We start from the raw sequence: 12,940 nt of genomic DNA, 5'->3' as shown, positions 1-12,940 counted from the left end.
ATCAATTAACCGTGCTAGTGACCCTCAGATCTGAACATCAGACCTGATTGCCTCTCCCTGGTAATGTAGGAGGCAGCTTACAGTGAGAAGTCTCCAAAGTGGTTCACAGTTGTGCTCATTCTACGGCTCAGCCCAGTGCAAAGTCCCTTGTGCTTTTATTTCCACTCTTGAAGTAACTGAAGGGCTGGAGATGGCTGCGGCTTCCTCCTAGACTCCTCTAGGAGAAACTCTAAAGCCAGAGCCGGGGAAAACCCTGTGCCCTCCTTGTGAAGAATGCCTCTGAAAATCCGACACCCCGGCCCCAGCAGCCACACCCTTGGGTGCTGATCACAGTGACACAGGCGCAGACGGTCTCTGGGACCAGACTTTAGATCACTCACTGAGGATCCCAGGAGCTTCCAGCGACCCACAGCACTGTCCAGACGGTGAGTGGGGAGTTCGTGCCTGTGAGTGGTCTGTCCAAGGGAGGTGTAGGCCTGAAGAAAGGGGGATTGAAGTCATGAGGATGTAGTGAGAAATGGCCCCTTTATTGGGAAATAAGTAAATGAACAAATAAAAGAATAAATAAATAAGTGAAAGAAGTAATGATAGACTGGAAGTGGGAGTGGTCTTCTTCCTATGTAACTCCGCTGCCCTACTCTGAACTCAGGGAATTCAGCTCCGAGATCCCCTGTGAGACCATGGACCCACAGAAAGGCAAGAAAGTCCCCCTCCCCCCAGCACAGAAAATGTTTGGCAGTTTCCCATGCCTTCAGAATAAAGAGAGGATGTGAAGGGCCTTGGGAAGGAGTGGGGTTGGTGGGTTTTGTCTTGAGGTTTTTGTGGGAGACACTATTAGAAACCTGTGCATAACGTTAAGCCTTTGAACTGGGGATTTTTCCTGAGAACCTCCACCTGCTGCCTTCCTACAGGTGAACTTAGACTTGACCTTCCCCTCTGGAGATGAAGGGCTCCCTGGTTCTCCCTCTAGCTTGCTGTCTCCTCCCTCTGCTCCTCCTGATGTCCACCGGCGTCTCAGGAGGTTAGTGTTCTGCCTCCTGCTCTGTGTTTTATTGTGTGTTTTCAATGGCTTCTCTCAGGTAAATGCAATCACTCAGCCAAGAAAAAGTCCTTTCAGATCCTTTGGGTAGTTTTTGTAAAACTCAGAACTGTGATATTTACCTAAACCTTCACTAAGTGTGGGTGAGTTTAGCCTGTTAACGCCTCCAGTATCTGTTTGTTGAGATATCGTTCGTGAGGTTCACAGCGTGTGTCAGTTTTGTCCTTGCTGGGGCCAGCTACCAGACAAGAAGTAGTTTAAAGAGGAATTGCTTAGCTTGGCTTATGGTTCCAGGGTTTGAGACACTGGCAGGGAAGGCATGCATTAGGGGTTCTGTGTGCATGTGGTTAGTTTGGTTTATGGTTTGAGGGTTTGGGCCACTGTGTGGGGGCAGTGTCTGTGGACATAGGAGAATAAAGAGTTTGGATTCAGAATTCTTGGTTGTGACCTTGAATAAGTCATTTATTCTCTTTGGGACACTGGCCCTTCCTTCATAAAGCAAAAACAAACTCTGGATGAAGTTCCCAGACTCTAGAGAGAACTCAGAGAGATCATGTGGATCATAGTCAGGAATTATCTCCTGAATCTGATGTCAGGTGGTAAATATGAAAATCCAAATGAAGCCCAGGGCACTTTACATCCTAGACAACTGGTCCACCAGAAAACACTAATATCCATAAATGCTGATTCAAAATTCTGTAAATTTTTGTGTAAAAACACTTGCATGTGTGTGTGGGGGGTCCTGTGTATGTATGGATGTATGTATTCATATGTGCATACATATGTTTGTATCACATGCTTGCATGTGTGTGAAGTTTATTGCAGGATTGTTTATAGTAATAAGGTGGAAGCGCTGTGAATATCACCCATTCGGAGAAGCTTGACTATAATGGTATGGATTGTTAAAAGTAAATAAATAGGGCACAGCTAACCATGTACTGAACAGCTGGAAGTCCTCCATTGCCAAAACTGATGCATAATGGTTGCGTTCATGTGAAACCATGATGCCCCACCATACTGTGGCTTCACAGAAGTGGAACAGTCTTTCCAAGCCGTACATATACGACCTATATGTACACTGACACCCATTGTTAGGTAGATGAGAACACACACCCTCTGAGGCACAGAGGCACCCCACGTTTGGAAGCAATGTGGAACTGAAAAGAGCCTGGCCCCTGGCTAGCAATGGCCACTGTGATCAGGAGCATCATTCTGTCTGGGGTGATGACCAGGGCTGCCAACTCGAAGATCACACAGAATTCCCCAGCACAGCTGTCCCTGCCTGACCTCTCCTCAACCCAGAGCCTCCTCCGCAGCTTTTGTGATCTTGGCTCTGTTGACCTATCTGAAGAATGTCCTTTTCCTAAACTGTACAATGAGGTAAGGCCGTGTACGTCAGTAGATTATAAATACTGAAGACGCTGACATTTCTGAACAAGTGTTGGTGTTGTAAAAGTCCCAAGAACACACACGTAAACATATATACACATACACATACATACACACACATATATACACACATACACATACATATATACACAGAGACCAAGGTATTTGTATGCATTTATATAACTATTAAAATTTTATCTATTAAATTTTAATACATTTTTTTTTCAAGACAGGGTTTCTCTGTGTAGCCCTGGCTGTCCTGGAGCTCACTCAGTAGACCAGGCTAGTCTTGAACTCACAGAGATCCACCTGCCTTTGCCTCCCAAGTGTTGGGATTAAAGGCAGTTACCACCACCACCCAACTTAAAAGTTAATACTTTTTAAAAGTAGTACAAAGAGAAATACGTTTAGTTCCCTAACTATGAAAATACTGGATTGAAGTCTCATGTCTCTAACTGACTTCCACAATCTGTCTCCGGTCCCCAGAAGTGTCTCAGTTTTCTGTGAGGGGACCAGCTGAGCCCATTATGGTCCTGCTGGGGACTGATGTCACCCTGCCCTGCCAGCTGTCACCTGTACAGAGTGCATCCCTCATGCACGTCCGCTGGTATCGTGCCCAGCTCACCCCAGCTGTGCTGGTGTTCCACGATGGACAGGAGCAAGAGGATGTGCAGATGCCGGAGTACCGAGGCAGGACCCAGCTGTCGAGAGACGCCATTGCCACGGGAAGTGTGGCTCTGCAAATACAGCAGGTCCAGGCCTCTGACGACGGCCTCTATCACTGTCTAGTCACATATGGCTTCACCTCCCAAGAGGCCACCGTGGAGCTGCATGTCATAGGTATGTGAGCTTGGCACAGGGTGTTGGTTGTGAAGTAAGACAAAGAGCCAACTGCCCGTAACTCTCCTTACGCCCAACCTGGAGCTGCCTGTGATCCTGGATGTGTTGATATATCTGTGATATATCCATTCCCTGCAACATCCAGTGAGAGTGAGACTGTCTACCATCAGAGGTTAATATCACAGGCTTCACATTTCTGAACCAAAGGTGGGGGGGGTGCACATATGTGTATATTTGTGTATGTGGAAGGCAGAGGTCAGCCTCAGATCACTGTCCACCATGTTTTCTGAGACAAGACTCTCAACTCAGCTAGGCTGGATGGTCAGGGATCCCCAGGGACCCACCTGTCTCTGGTCCCCAAGCTTGTGCCTCCACGTCCAGGTTTTCATGTGGGTTTGGGGAGGTGAACTTGGGTCATCCTTGGTTACACAACAAACACTCTGCTGGCTGATGTACTTCACCAACCTTCTGAGCCTGTTTTGATATCTTGAGAGACCCCATAAAGTATTATTCAGTAGGAACACAGACACCTCTGACGTTAACTTCCAGTAAATCAAGACAGAAAATACAAGTAGACCCATTTTCAAGTTTTAACTTTTCCTAGAATGACCTTTAACCTCTCCAAGTCCAAGCACATGCAAAGACAGTGAGCTGAGACCAAACTGAGTCTCAGGGTAGACTCGGCTGACCTCTGAGTCCCAGGCTGCTCTGCAGTACCGTGAGGTCAGCTTCCCTCACGCACTCTGCTCTCCAGGAACCTCGGGCCTCAAGCAGGTGTCTTCTCTCCTCAGGGTTAGGCTCTGCCCCTCTTGTTCGAATGACAGGGATTGAGAACAATGGGATCCGAGTGTCCTGTTCCTCAAGTGGCTGGTTCCCAAAACCCACTGTCCAATGGAGAGACCCTTCGGGGAACACCCTACCGTCCTCCTCTGAATCACAGGCCCAAGACAGAGACCGGCTCTTCCACGTGGAAACATCTCTTTTGGTCACAGATAGAGCTGTGGGTGACGTGATCTGCTCCATCCAAAATCCCCTCCACGACCAGGAAAAAGCAAAGACCATCTCCCTCCCAGGTCAGTGAGGGCCAGACTCCTGGGCTGGGGAAGGGGAAGGGGGAAGAGGAGAGAAGGGGAGAGCTGAAGGGAGCTGCCTCCAGGCCAGTTTCTGACCGACTGCATGCACTCTGTCAGAGCCCTTCTTCCCCAGGAATTCTCCATGGAGAACAGCTCTGGCTTGCTTGCTCCCCATACTATTGGTCCTGCTCAGTGGGACCAGCCTTGCCGGCTGGAAAGAGCATCAAGCCAAAAGGCGAGAGGTGGAGAAAAGGAAAGAAGAATTGCACAAAACGGACCAGATGAGACAGGAAATGGAAACCGCCCGGAAGATCAGAGGTAAAAATGGGGAAAGCCGAGTAAGTCAGAGGTTCGCAGAAAGGCTGGGGGATCGAGGGAGCTAGGGAGCGGAGAGTCATTGCAGAGGACCAGAGGACCAGTGGACATCAGGCCTCTGAAGTGTGGCCTCAAACCAGAGCCCGTGCCTTCACACCCTGCTCTTCACAGTCCCACCGTCCCACACCCCACCCCTCCCACACCCACAGTCTACCCTTCTTCCAGAGGGTGCAACTGTTTCCCTGGTGCCTGGCTCTCTTCCTATGAATCTGCTTGAGAAGAAGCCCTAAGACACTTCAAACTCCCTTGGCACCTTAGGGGTTTACAGTGGCCATGTGCGCATGCTCATCTCCTTGATTATGGGGCCCCTAAGGGAAAGCCAACCCTAATTCATTTAGCTACTCTCCAGACTCAGGGGGGCTGAGACCCAGTTTGATGGATCTTACACACACAGTCTTTCCTCTCTTTCAGATGAGCTCCAGACCGACCTGGGTGAGTGGGCTTCTCCTCCCCCTCGGTAGCATTTGCTTCTCTTTCCCGCCACTCCGGCCACTCATCGACTGTTGTTTCTTTCAGATCGGCGGAAGGCGCTGTACAGAGAAGGTAAGAGACCAGGCGTCCTACATCCTGGTCGCCCTGATGCCAACACCCCCTCGTACCCTCGTGGGATGCGCAGGGGGACTAAAAGGTTTAATGGTGACTGGTGTGGAAAATGGAGAGGAAAAGGGGGTCATGTGAGGCCACAAGTCAGTACACAGCTGTCTTGGGTCTGTTCTGTTGCAGATTGGAAGAAAGCCCTGCTGTACCCTGGTAAGTGACGAGTGGGCATTGAATCTTGCCAGCAACTCTAAAACAATGGGCATAATACCGGGAAACTTAAACACACGTGCTCTTACACATGCACATCGGGAAACTTAAACACACGTGCTCTTACACATGCACACATGCACACTTTAATGACCATTGACTTGCAAATTGAAAAACAAACAAACAACTTTTTTTGAGGCAGGACCTCGCACAACTGGGGCTGGATCACGTGCTGTGAGCTAAGGTTGGGTTTGAGCTCCTAGGCCTCCTGCCTCCGCCTCCCAAATGCCAGGATTTCAGGTGTGCAAACGTGCCCGGCAAGCTGGGGTCATTTGTGCCGGGGGTTCAGCTATTTTCTGTAGCTAGGAAAAAGGAGAGAGAACTAGTCACTTATTGTGTGTGTTTATGTGATATGTGTATGAGTGTGTGTATATGCATGTGTGTGATGTGTGTAAGTGTGAGAGTGTGTGATGTGTGTGCATATGTGTGAGTGTGTGTGCACATGAAGTATGTGTGTGTATATGTGTGTGTGTGCTGTGTGCATGAGTGTGTATGATGTGTGTGTGATATGTGTGAGAGTGTGCATGCACATGAAGTATGTGTGTGTATATGTGTGTGTGTGCTGTGTGCATGAGTGTGTATGATGTGTGTGTGACTGTGTGTGATATGTGTGTGCTGTGTGCATGAGTGTGTGCACATGTGTAAGTGATGATGTATGTGTGTGCATGTATGTGAGTGTGTAATGTGTATGTGAGTGTGTGTATGTGTGTGTGAGTATGCATGTGATGTGTGCCTGAGTGTGTGCGATGTGTGTATAGACTAAATGTATATGTGATGTGTGGGTGAGTATATGTGTGATGTGTGTGTGTAATGTGATGTTCACAAACATGTTAGGTCATTCCTTGATCTCATCTGTGCAATTTCCATACATCCGACATTGTGCCACGCGTAGGTGGCGCTGTCATCTCTGACCCTGTGGAGGTTGAAAGTCCCCAAGGAACATAAGCTAGAAACCAAGCTGTTCCAGGCAGCCTGAGTGCCCTGAGGAGGAGAGGAGTGGGCCCTCCAGGGTGACGGACAGGTGGGTCCTCCAGAGTGACGGACAGGTGGGCCCTCCAGGGTGACGGACAGGTGGGCCCTCCAGGGTGATGGACAGCTCAGTAAGCAGCTTCTGGTGAGACTTTAACGATTTGCTCTGAAATGTTCCAATCGGGGCTGGGGAGACGGCTCAGTAGCAATGGCTACTCTTACAGCGAACCTGAGTTCAGTTCCCATGGCCCGTGTATGGCAGCTCGCAACCATCTGTAACTCTGGTCCCAGGGGATCCAATGCCCTCTTCTGGCCTCTGCCAGCACTGCACTCATGTAGTGCACGTACACACATGTAGGCAAACACTCAGACACATAAAATAAAATTAAAAAACAAATATTTTTTTAAAACTTCCTGTGGTTCTGACGAAGGAAGCTGAATGCTGAGGATGGAGCACAGGGGCTCAGGCAGCCAGGGCTCCGCCGTTCTCCTCCACCGCAGGACACAGAGGAGGGACTGCATTTGCAGCTGCTCTTCTTGATGCCTGTCCTCATGGCTCTACACATTAGATGGAGGGAGGTTCAGCGAGAGACCACGGTGCTGTGTCTGTTAAGAAGTGAAAGTCCTTGTCTTTCCTCCTCCCAAGGCTATGCACGTATCTAACTTCTGAATAAAACCTGAGGCCCAACAGCATCTGAGCAAGAGGAACTGAGCACCCCCCCACCCTCACCCCTACCCCATCCCATCCACACCCCCACCTCATCCTGACCCCTGCTGCATCCCCACTCACACCTCATCCCTACCCCAGTCCCATCCCCACCCCCACCCTCACTCTACTCCCCACCCCCAGCACTGAGTCTCTAGGGAGCAGTCCCTGAGTCAGCACAGAGAGCCGCCTGCCTGTGGGAGTTTCTGGACACTAGAAAGTCTGAGGGACTCAGTGACGAAGCGAGTGGGGGGAGAACGCACCGGGGACGTGAGTCTCTTATTCATTCCTTGGGTGCGGCTCCCCATCTGTCTGCTCTGCTCTCTTCCAGACTGGAGGAAGGAACTGTTCCAGCTGGGTGAGTCCATCTGCTCTTATCTGCCTCAAGCCCTGAGGTTGCTCCTGTTGTTTTCAGCTGAGCATGTCAGCCCCCCACTCTCCCCTCTGGTGTCTTGTGTGTTGGTGTTGGTGACTTCCTTGTTGAGACTGAGAGTGAGGCAGGGAGGAAGGGACCCTGCTGTGTGGTTCTGTGCTGCAGGCCAATGCCAGGCTCAACCACGCTGGTTCTGTTCCCTTCTCCACACACTGGCCAAGCATTCTTGTCTGTGGGATCCACTGGGCTTGGATGACAGAACCATGGCTCCTTACTGAGGAGGCGCCTAACTGCGCCAAGGGGCAAGAACACTCAGCTTCATTTTGTGAGGTCAGCTTGTGACCAGCACTTCCATAAGAGAGGAGCAAGGCTCCGATTTATCAAGTCCTGGCTCACTCCACGCTCTCCCAAGACCTTACAGTAGCATAGACAAGATAGAATGGGATGCAGAGCTCAGAATGCACTGTGAGGGCACATGGCCCAACACCTCAGGAACGTTGTCCCACCAGCTCTCCACACCCAGTTTCCTTAAAACGTCACCCACAACCCGGGCGATGGTGGCGCACGCCTTTAATCCCAGCACTCGGGAGGCAGAGGCAGGTGGATCTCTGTGAGTTCGAGGCCAGCCTGGGCTACCAAGTGAGTCCCAGGAATGGCGCAAAGCTACACAGAGAAACCCTGTCTCAAAAAACCAAAAAAAAAAAAAAAAACGTCACCCACCCAGTAGCCTCCTACACAACAACGCTAACTTTGAACACAGAGTTATTGGTATATGGACATTGCAATTTTGGTTTAGTCTCCTCCTCCTCCACCCCTCCTCCTCCACCCCTCCTCCTCCACCCCTCCTCCTTTTCCTCCCAGCTCCTGTGATGATAAATCATGAAGTACCTCACCAGGACAAATCTGGCCCAAAGACAGAAGAGAGCAGCAGAGAGGAGACAGCGGATCCATCCCTCAGCAACCCGCAAGTAGACCACAACATCATCACACTGTACCAGGAAGGCTTCATGTTGGGGAGATACTACTGGGAGGTGGATATTGGGGACACTGAGGAATGGACACTAGGCGTTTATGAGTTGTACACTCAGGATGCACCACCCAGAGACTTAGTGAAGAAATTCAGAGTCTTGGAGAAGAAGGGAGATGAATACAGGGCTCTTACCTTCTGTTCCCAAAACGTTTCTCTGGAAGAGGCTCTGCTGCTGGACACTCGTCCACTGAAGATTGCAATCTTCTTGGATCACGAGGACAATGACCTTTCTTTCTACAACATGACTGATGAGACCCACATCTTCTCCTTCACCCAGGCCAGTTTCCAGGGATCACTCTATCCTTACTTCAAATGTAATCACATGGACCTCTCTCCATCACACAGTCCCAAGTGATGTGAACAAAGAACTCGATGGGCAGGTACTGCAGCCCAGGACTCTGGTCCTCCTGGGCAGGCACAGGGACCTCTGGCTGGGAGGCCTCTTACCTGAGACTCCGTGAGCCTCTGTGTCCAGTTTCTAGACATCAAGATTCTCAGACTATCAGCAAAGAAGACAGTTTGTGTTGTGCATGGTGTTATGATTGTTAATAGTCTTCCTTTCTTTTTTTGATATAAATCTGTTTAAATATTCCTAAGATAAATTAATCCATGGCTTCTTGAATCTGATGGCACATTTGCTCCCTGCTTATACACCAGTGGCACCATCACCATCATCATCATCATCATCACCACCACCAACATCACCACCACCACCACCACCACCACCACCATCATCATCATCATCACCATCATCATCATCACCACCACCACCACCATCATCACCGCCATCACCATTATCATCATCACCATCATCATCATCACCACCACCACCACCACCACCACCACCACCACCACCACCACCATCACCACCACCACCACCACCATCATCATCATTTAGGGCCATTCTCGTGCAAATGTATAATGTGCTCTGGGCACAGTCCCCTTGTGTTATTCTTTGTTTGTATCTGATGTGCTATCGGCCAGCAATGTGCTGGTTAGGTGTTTGTCAATTTGGCTCCTCTAGAGTCGTCTGAAAGGAGGGATCCTCAGTTGAGGAATTCTCTCTGTCTGACTGACCTGTAGGCCAGGCAGTGGGGAATTTTCTTGATTGATGATCAGTGTGGGAAGACCTGGCCCACTGTAGATGGTTCCACCCTTGGGAAGGTGGTCCTGCAAACCGAGCAAGCCTTGTGGAGCAAGCTGGTAAGCAACGTTCCTTGGTGGCCTGCCTCCAGGTTCCTGTCCTGAGTTCCAGCCCTGCCTTCCCTTGTTAATAGAGTGAGATCTGAGAGTTGTGAGATGAAGTAATAATCCCTTTCCTTTCCAAAACGCTCTTGGCCATTGTCTTAGTCACTGTCGTGTTGCTGTGAAGAGACACTATGACCAAACAGCTCTTATAAAAGGAAGCATTTAATTGGGGGCTTGCTTACAGTTTCAGAGGCTTAGTCCATCATCCTCACGGCAGAGAGCATGGCGGCAAGCATGCCGCTGGAGCAGTGCTGAGCACTACATCCTGGTCTGCAGGCCTTGAGGGAGACCTTGGGCTTTTGAAACCTCAAAACCCACCCCCAGTGACACTGTTCCTCCAACAAGGCCACACCTTTAATCCTTCTAATCCTTTCAAACAATGCCATTCCCTGGTGACATATGAGCCTATGGGGGCCATTCTTATTCCAACCACCACAGTCGTGGTCATCACCACAGTAACAGAGAACCAAACCAGGACAACCAACTCTCTTAACTGAATTACTATGAAATGACCCCACAAAGGCAAACCTTGCCATTGTAAAATTATAGCAACTATAATATTAGACTTAACGTAAGTAAAATTATTCCGTGAACTTGCTCCACACTTTTTTTTAACACTGCGCATGTTTCATAAAGAACTGGCAGTAAACAACTTCTGAATGGGTGCTGTTGAGCACAGTGTTAAAGCAATATTCAAAGGGATTAAAAATTAAACAAACCTCATGATTCTCAAAATGAAAACAGCACATCTGTATTAAAATATCAAGAATGGCCTTTCAAATATTGATAGAGAAACAAACTCTAACTTGATAGCAATCTAAGCTACATCTTAAATGCTGTGGTGATTTGAGCAGAAAATAACTGTCAGTCAAAGTTCAGTTCCAATAAACATGGTGACATCAACGCCATGAGCATCTGGGGATCCGAATGAGTGAGAAATATTGAGGTATTTCTCTTGTTGAAGGTGGAGAGAGAAATTTATCATGTTGCCTAAGCTGTTAATAAGGGAAATAGGGGTGGGAGGAAGGACTTGGTGACCAAGAGCAAGAGCTGTTCTTGCAGAGGACCTGAGATAATTCCCAGCCCCCAGGCCAGGAGGCTCACAACTGCCTGTAATTCCAGCTCCAGGAGATTTGACACTCTTTTCTGGCTTTCACAGACAACTGCACTCCCATGCATATTCACACACACACATACACACACACACACACACACACACACACACACACACACACACACACACACTCACATACACATGCATAGTTAAAATAATAAAAAAAATTAATAGAGAAATGAGTACTTTCAATTCTTGGTAAGTGTGTCAGCAGAGGGAGAGGGCGGCTCATTTTCTTCCAGTCCAGTCGAAGCTGTGGACAACAACGGTAAGAAACACCTGGAGGAAACAGTGTCTCAAATGTGCACCGCTGCTATTGGCCAGACCAGAAAACCTTGAGCATTCTTCGGACATTGGGTCCAAAGGCATGGAGACCTTGCATAAAATATCTTAGTTTCACTCCAGAACAAAGTTTAACAAGATAAAATTCATGGTGCCTGATACTAAATAAAAAATGACCAGGCAAAGAGCAGGAAAATATCCCTCTCAGGATGAAGAGATGGTCGACAAGCCACAGTTGGGCAGAACTGTTACGTCGGAATCAGTATCAACCCCATAGAAGTCATAGTGACTGAACGTTGAATAATGTTTTTGCAGGCGTGATTTGCTTTTTCTAAAGATCCAAATTAACATCTATAAATGAAAACCATGGTGAGATGGTAGTCACGTTAGACACTGCTGAGAACCCAGGAGGAAAAACTACTGCTTCTCCTGTGTTCTCAGTCAGTAGCCACCACTCACAGTCTGCTTCTGACACAGAGGGGGTCCCACACCTGGGTGTCCTCCCCGAGTCCAGTTTGGATCTGCTGCCACCTGCCAGTCAGGTGTCTCAGCTGACCCGCTCGGCTCCTCAGGCCTGCCCCTCCGCTTCTGTTTCACTTACGCTTCTCAGGGAGCAGCTATAAAGTGGGGCTCCCAGGGGCCCCTTTCAGTTACTTTGCTTGTCACATGGAACCTGGAGATAAGGAGGATCGTTAAAGGTGTTTGAAACTCACACTGCCTGTTCTCATGAATGGAATCAAAGCATGATACATGTTAATAAAAATTCCTGAGGACTCAACAAAAGGAGTCGATTTGAGCACCTGCCAAACATACCGTGAATACACCCCATAAGCTGAGACATAGTTAATATACTTCCTATTCTACTTATCATTTTAAAATTTTTATGTCCTTTTTCTAAAAAAAAAAATCTATTTGTTTTATGTGTATGAGTGTTTTGCCTACATGCATGTCTGTGCACCATGCGAGTACAGTGTCCACGGAGGCCAGAAGAGGGGGTCAGAGCCCCAGAACCGGAGTTACAGATGGTTGTGAGCTGCCATGTGGGTGCTGGGAATGAACCCTGGTCCTCTGGAAGAGCAGCCAGTGCTCTTAACCGCTGAGCCAGCCCCAAATTTTAGTATCTTATTCTGTAATTTGGAAAAGAATACAGTCTTTGAACCACGTAAGCTGCCGCTAAAACAGAACTAGAATAAGATTCAACTGGAACAAACTAATTTGTCTGGTAGACTTTGTGTTGCTTTGGTCTGTTTTACTTAGCGGTGTACTAAAGCGGCTGCTGGCTACAGTAAGTACTCAGGCAGCAGACTCTGCCCAGCTGTTTGTGGGCTGAGGTTTCATAACAGCGACTGAGTAAGCCCGTGAACCTTGCAACAGAGATTTTTATGACCCGTTTTGTGCAGAGTCCAGAGTGGCCCCTTGTTTGTGGGGTTATTTCCCACTACACGTTGCTACAGCTCTCAGGAGCAAAAGGCTGATTTGTGAGTCTTAAGCTTCCTTCTAGCTCGGTGATAAATGCTGCCCCAGGTGTGGAGACACCCTAGGATTTATGTCGGGAACACAAAGCCGTTTCAGTCTCCTGCCAATACAGAACTTAGCTGGGGATTTCCTGAAACCACCAACGACTCACCCAGGGAAGGATGGGGATGGGAGGGGACGCTGTTCACGAAACAGGAAAGATGCAGAGGGGAGGGGAGG

General features: G+C 48.7%; 1 protein-coding gene across 1 annotated transcript; it reads left to right on the top strand.

Moving 5' to 3' along the window:
- The first annotated feature begins 942 nt into the window (after positions 1 to 942).
- Positions 943 to 9,198, top strand: LOC128114001 (butyrophilin-like protein 1). Its single transcript, XM_052743841.1, has 9 exons — positions 943 to 1,021; positions 2,915 to 3,268; positions 4,060 to 4,341; positions 4,459 to 4,659; positions 5,128 to 5,148; positions 5,233 to 5,259; positions 5,440 to 5,466; positions 7,530 to 7,556; positions 8,433 to 9,198. Exons 1-9 carry the CDS (start codon positions 943 to 945, stop codon positions 8,954 to 8,956), a joined length of 1,542 nt encoding a protein of 513 aa, XP_052599801.1. The 3' UTR covers positions 8,957 to 9,198.
- The last annotated feature ends 3,742 nt before the right edge of the window (positions 9,199 to 12,940 follow it).

The sequence above is a fragment of the Peromyscus californicus genome, unplaced genomic scaffold (assembly GCF_007827085.1).
Source record: "Peromyscus californicus insignis strain IS unplaced genomic scaffold, ASM782708v3 Scaffold_19__1_contigs__length_69161282, whole genome shotgun sequence".
Classification (NCBI taxonomy): domain Eukaryota; kingdom Metazoa; phylum Chordata; class Mammalia; order Rodentia; family Cricetidae; genus Peromyscus; species Peromyscus californicus.
The sequence above is the reverse complement of the archived record's forward strand: the minus strand, read 5'-3'. Positions and strand labels throughout refer to the sequence as shown.

Excerpts from the sequence above, each read along its gene's own strand:
- LOC128114001 (XM_052743841.1), top strand. The coding sequence starts at position 943 with ATGAAGGGCTCCCTGGTTCTCCCTCTAGCTTGCTGTCTCCTCCCTCTG. Across the intron at positions 1,022-2,914 it reads GTCCACCGGCGTCTCAGGAG|AAGTGTCTCAGTTTTCTGTG; the intron begins GTTAGTGTTCTG and ends TCCGGTCCCCAG. Across the intron at positions 7,557-8,432 it reads GAAGGAACTGTTCCAGCTGG|CTCCTGTGATGATAAATCAT; the intron begins GTGAGTCCATCT and ends TTTTCCTCCCAG.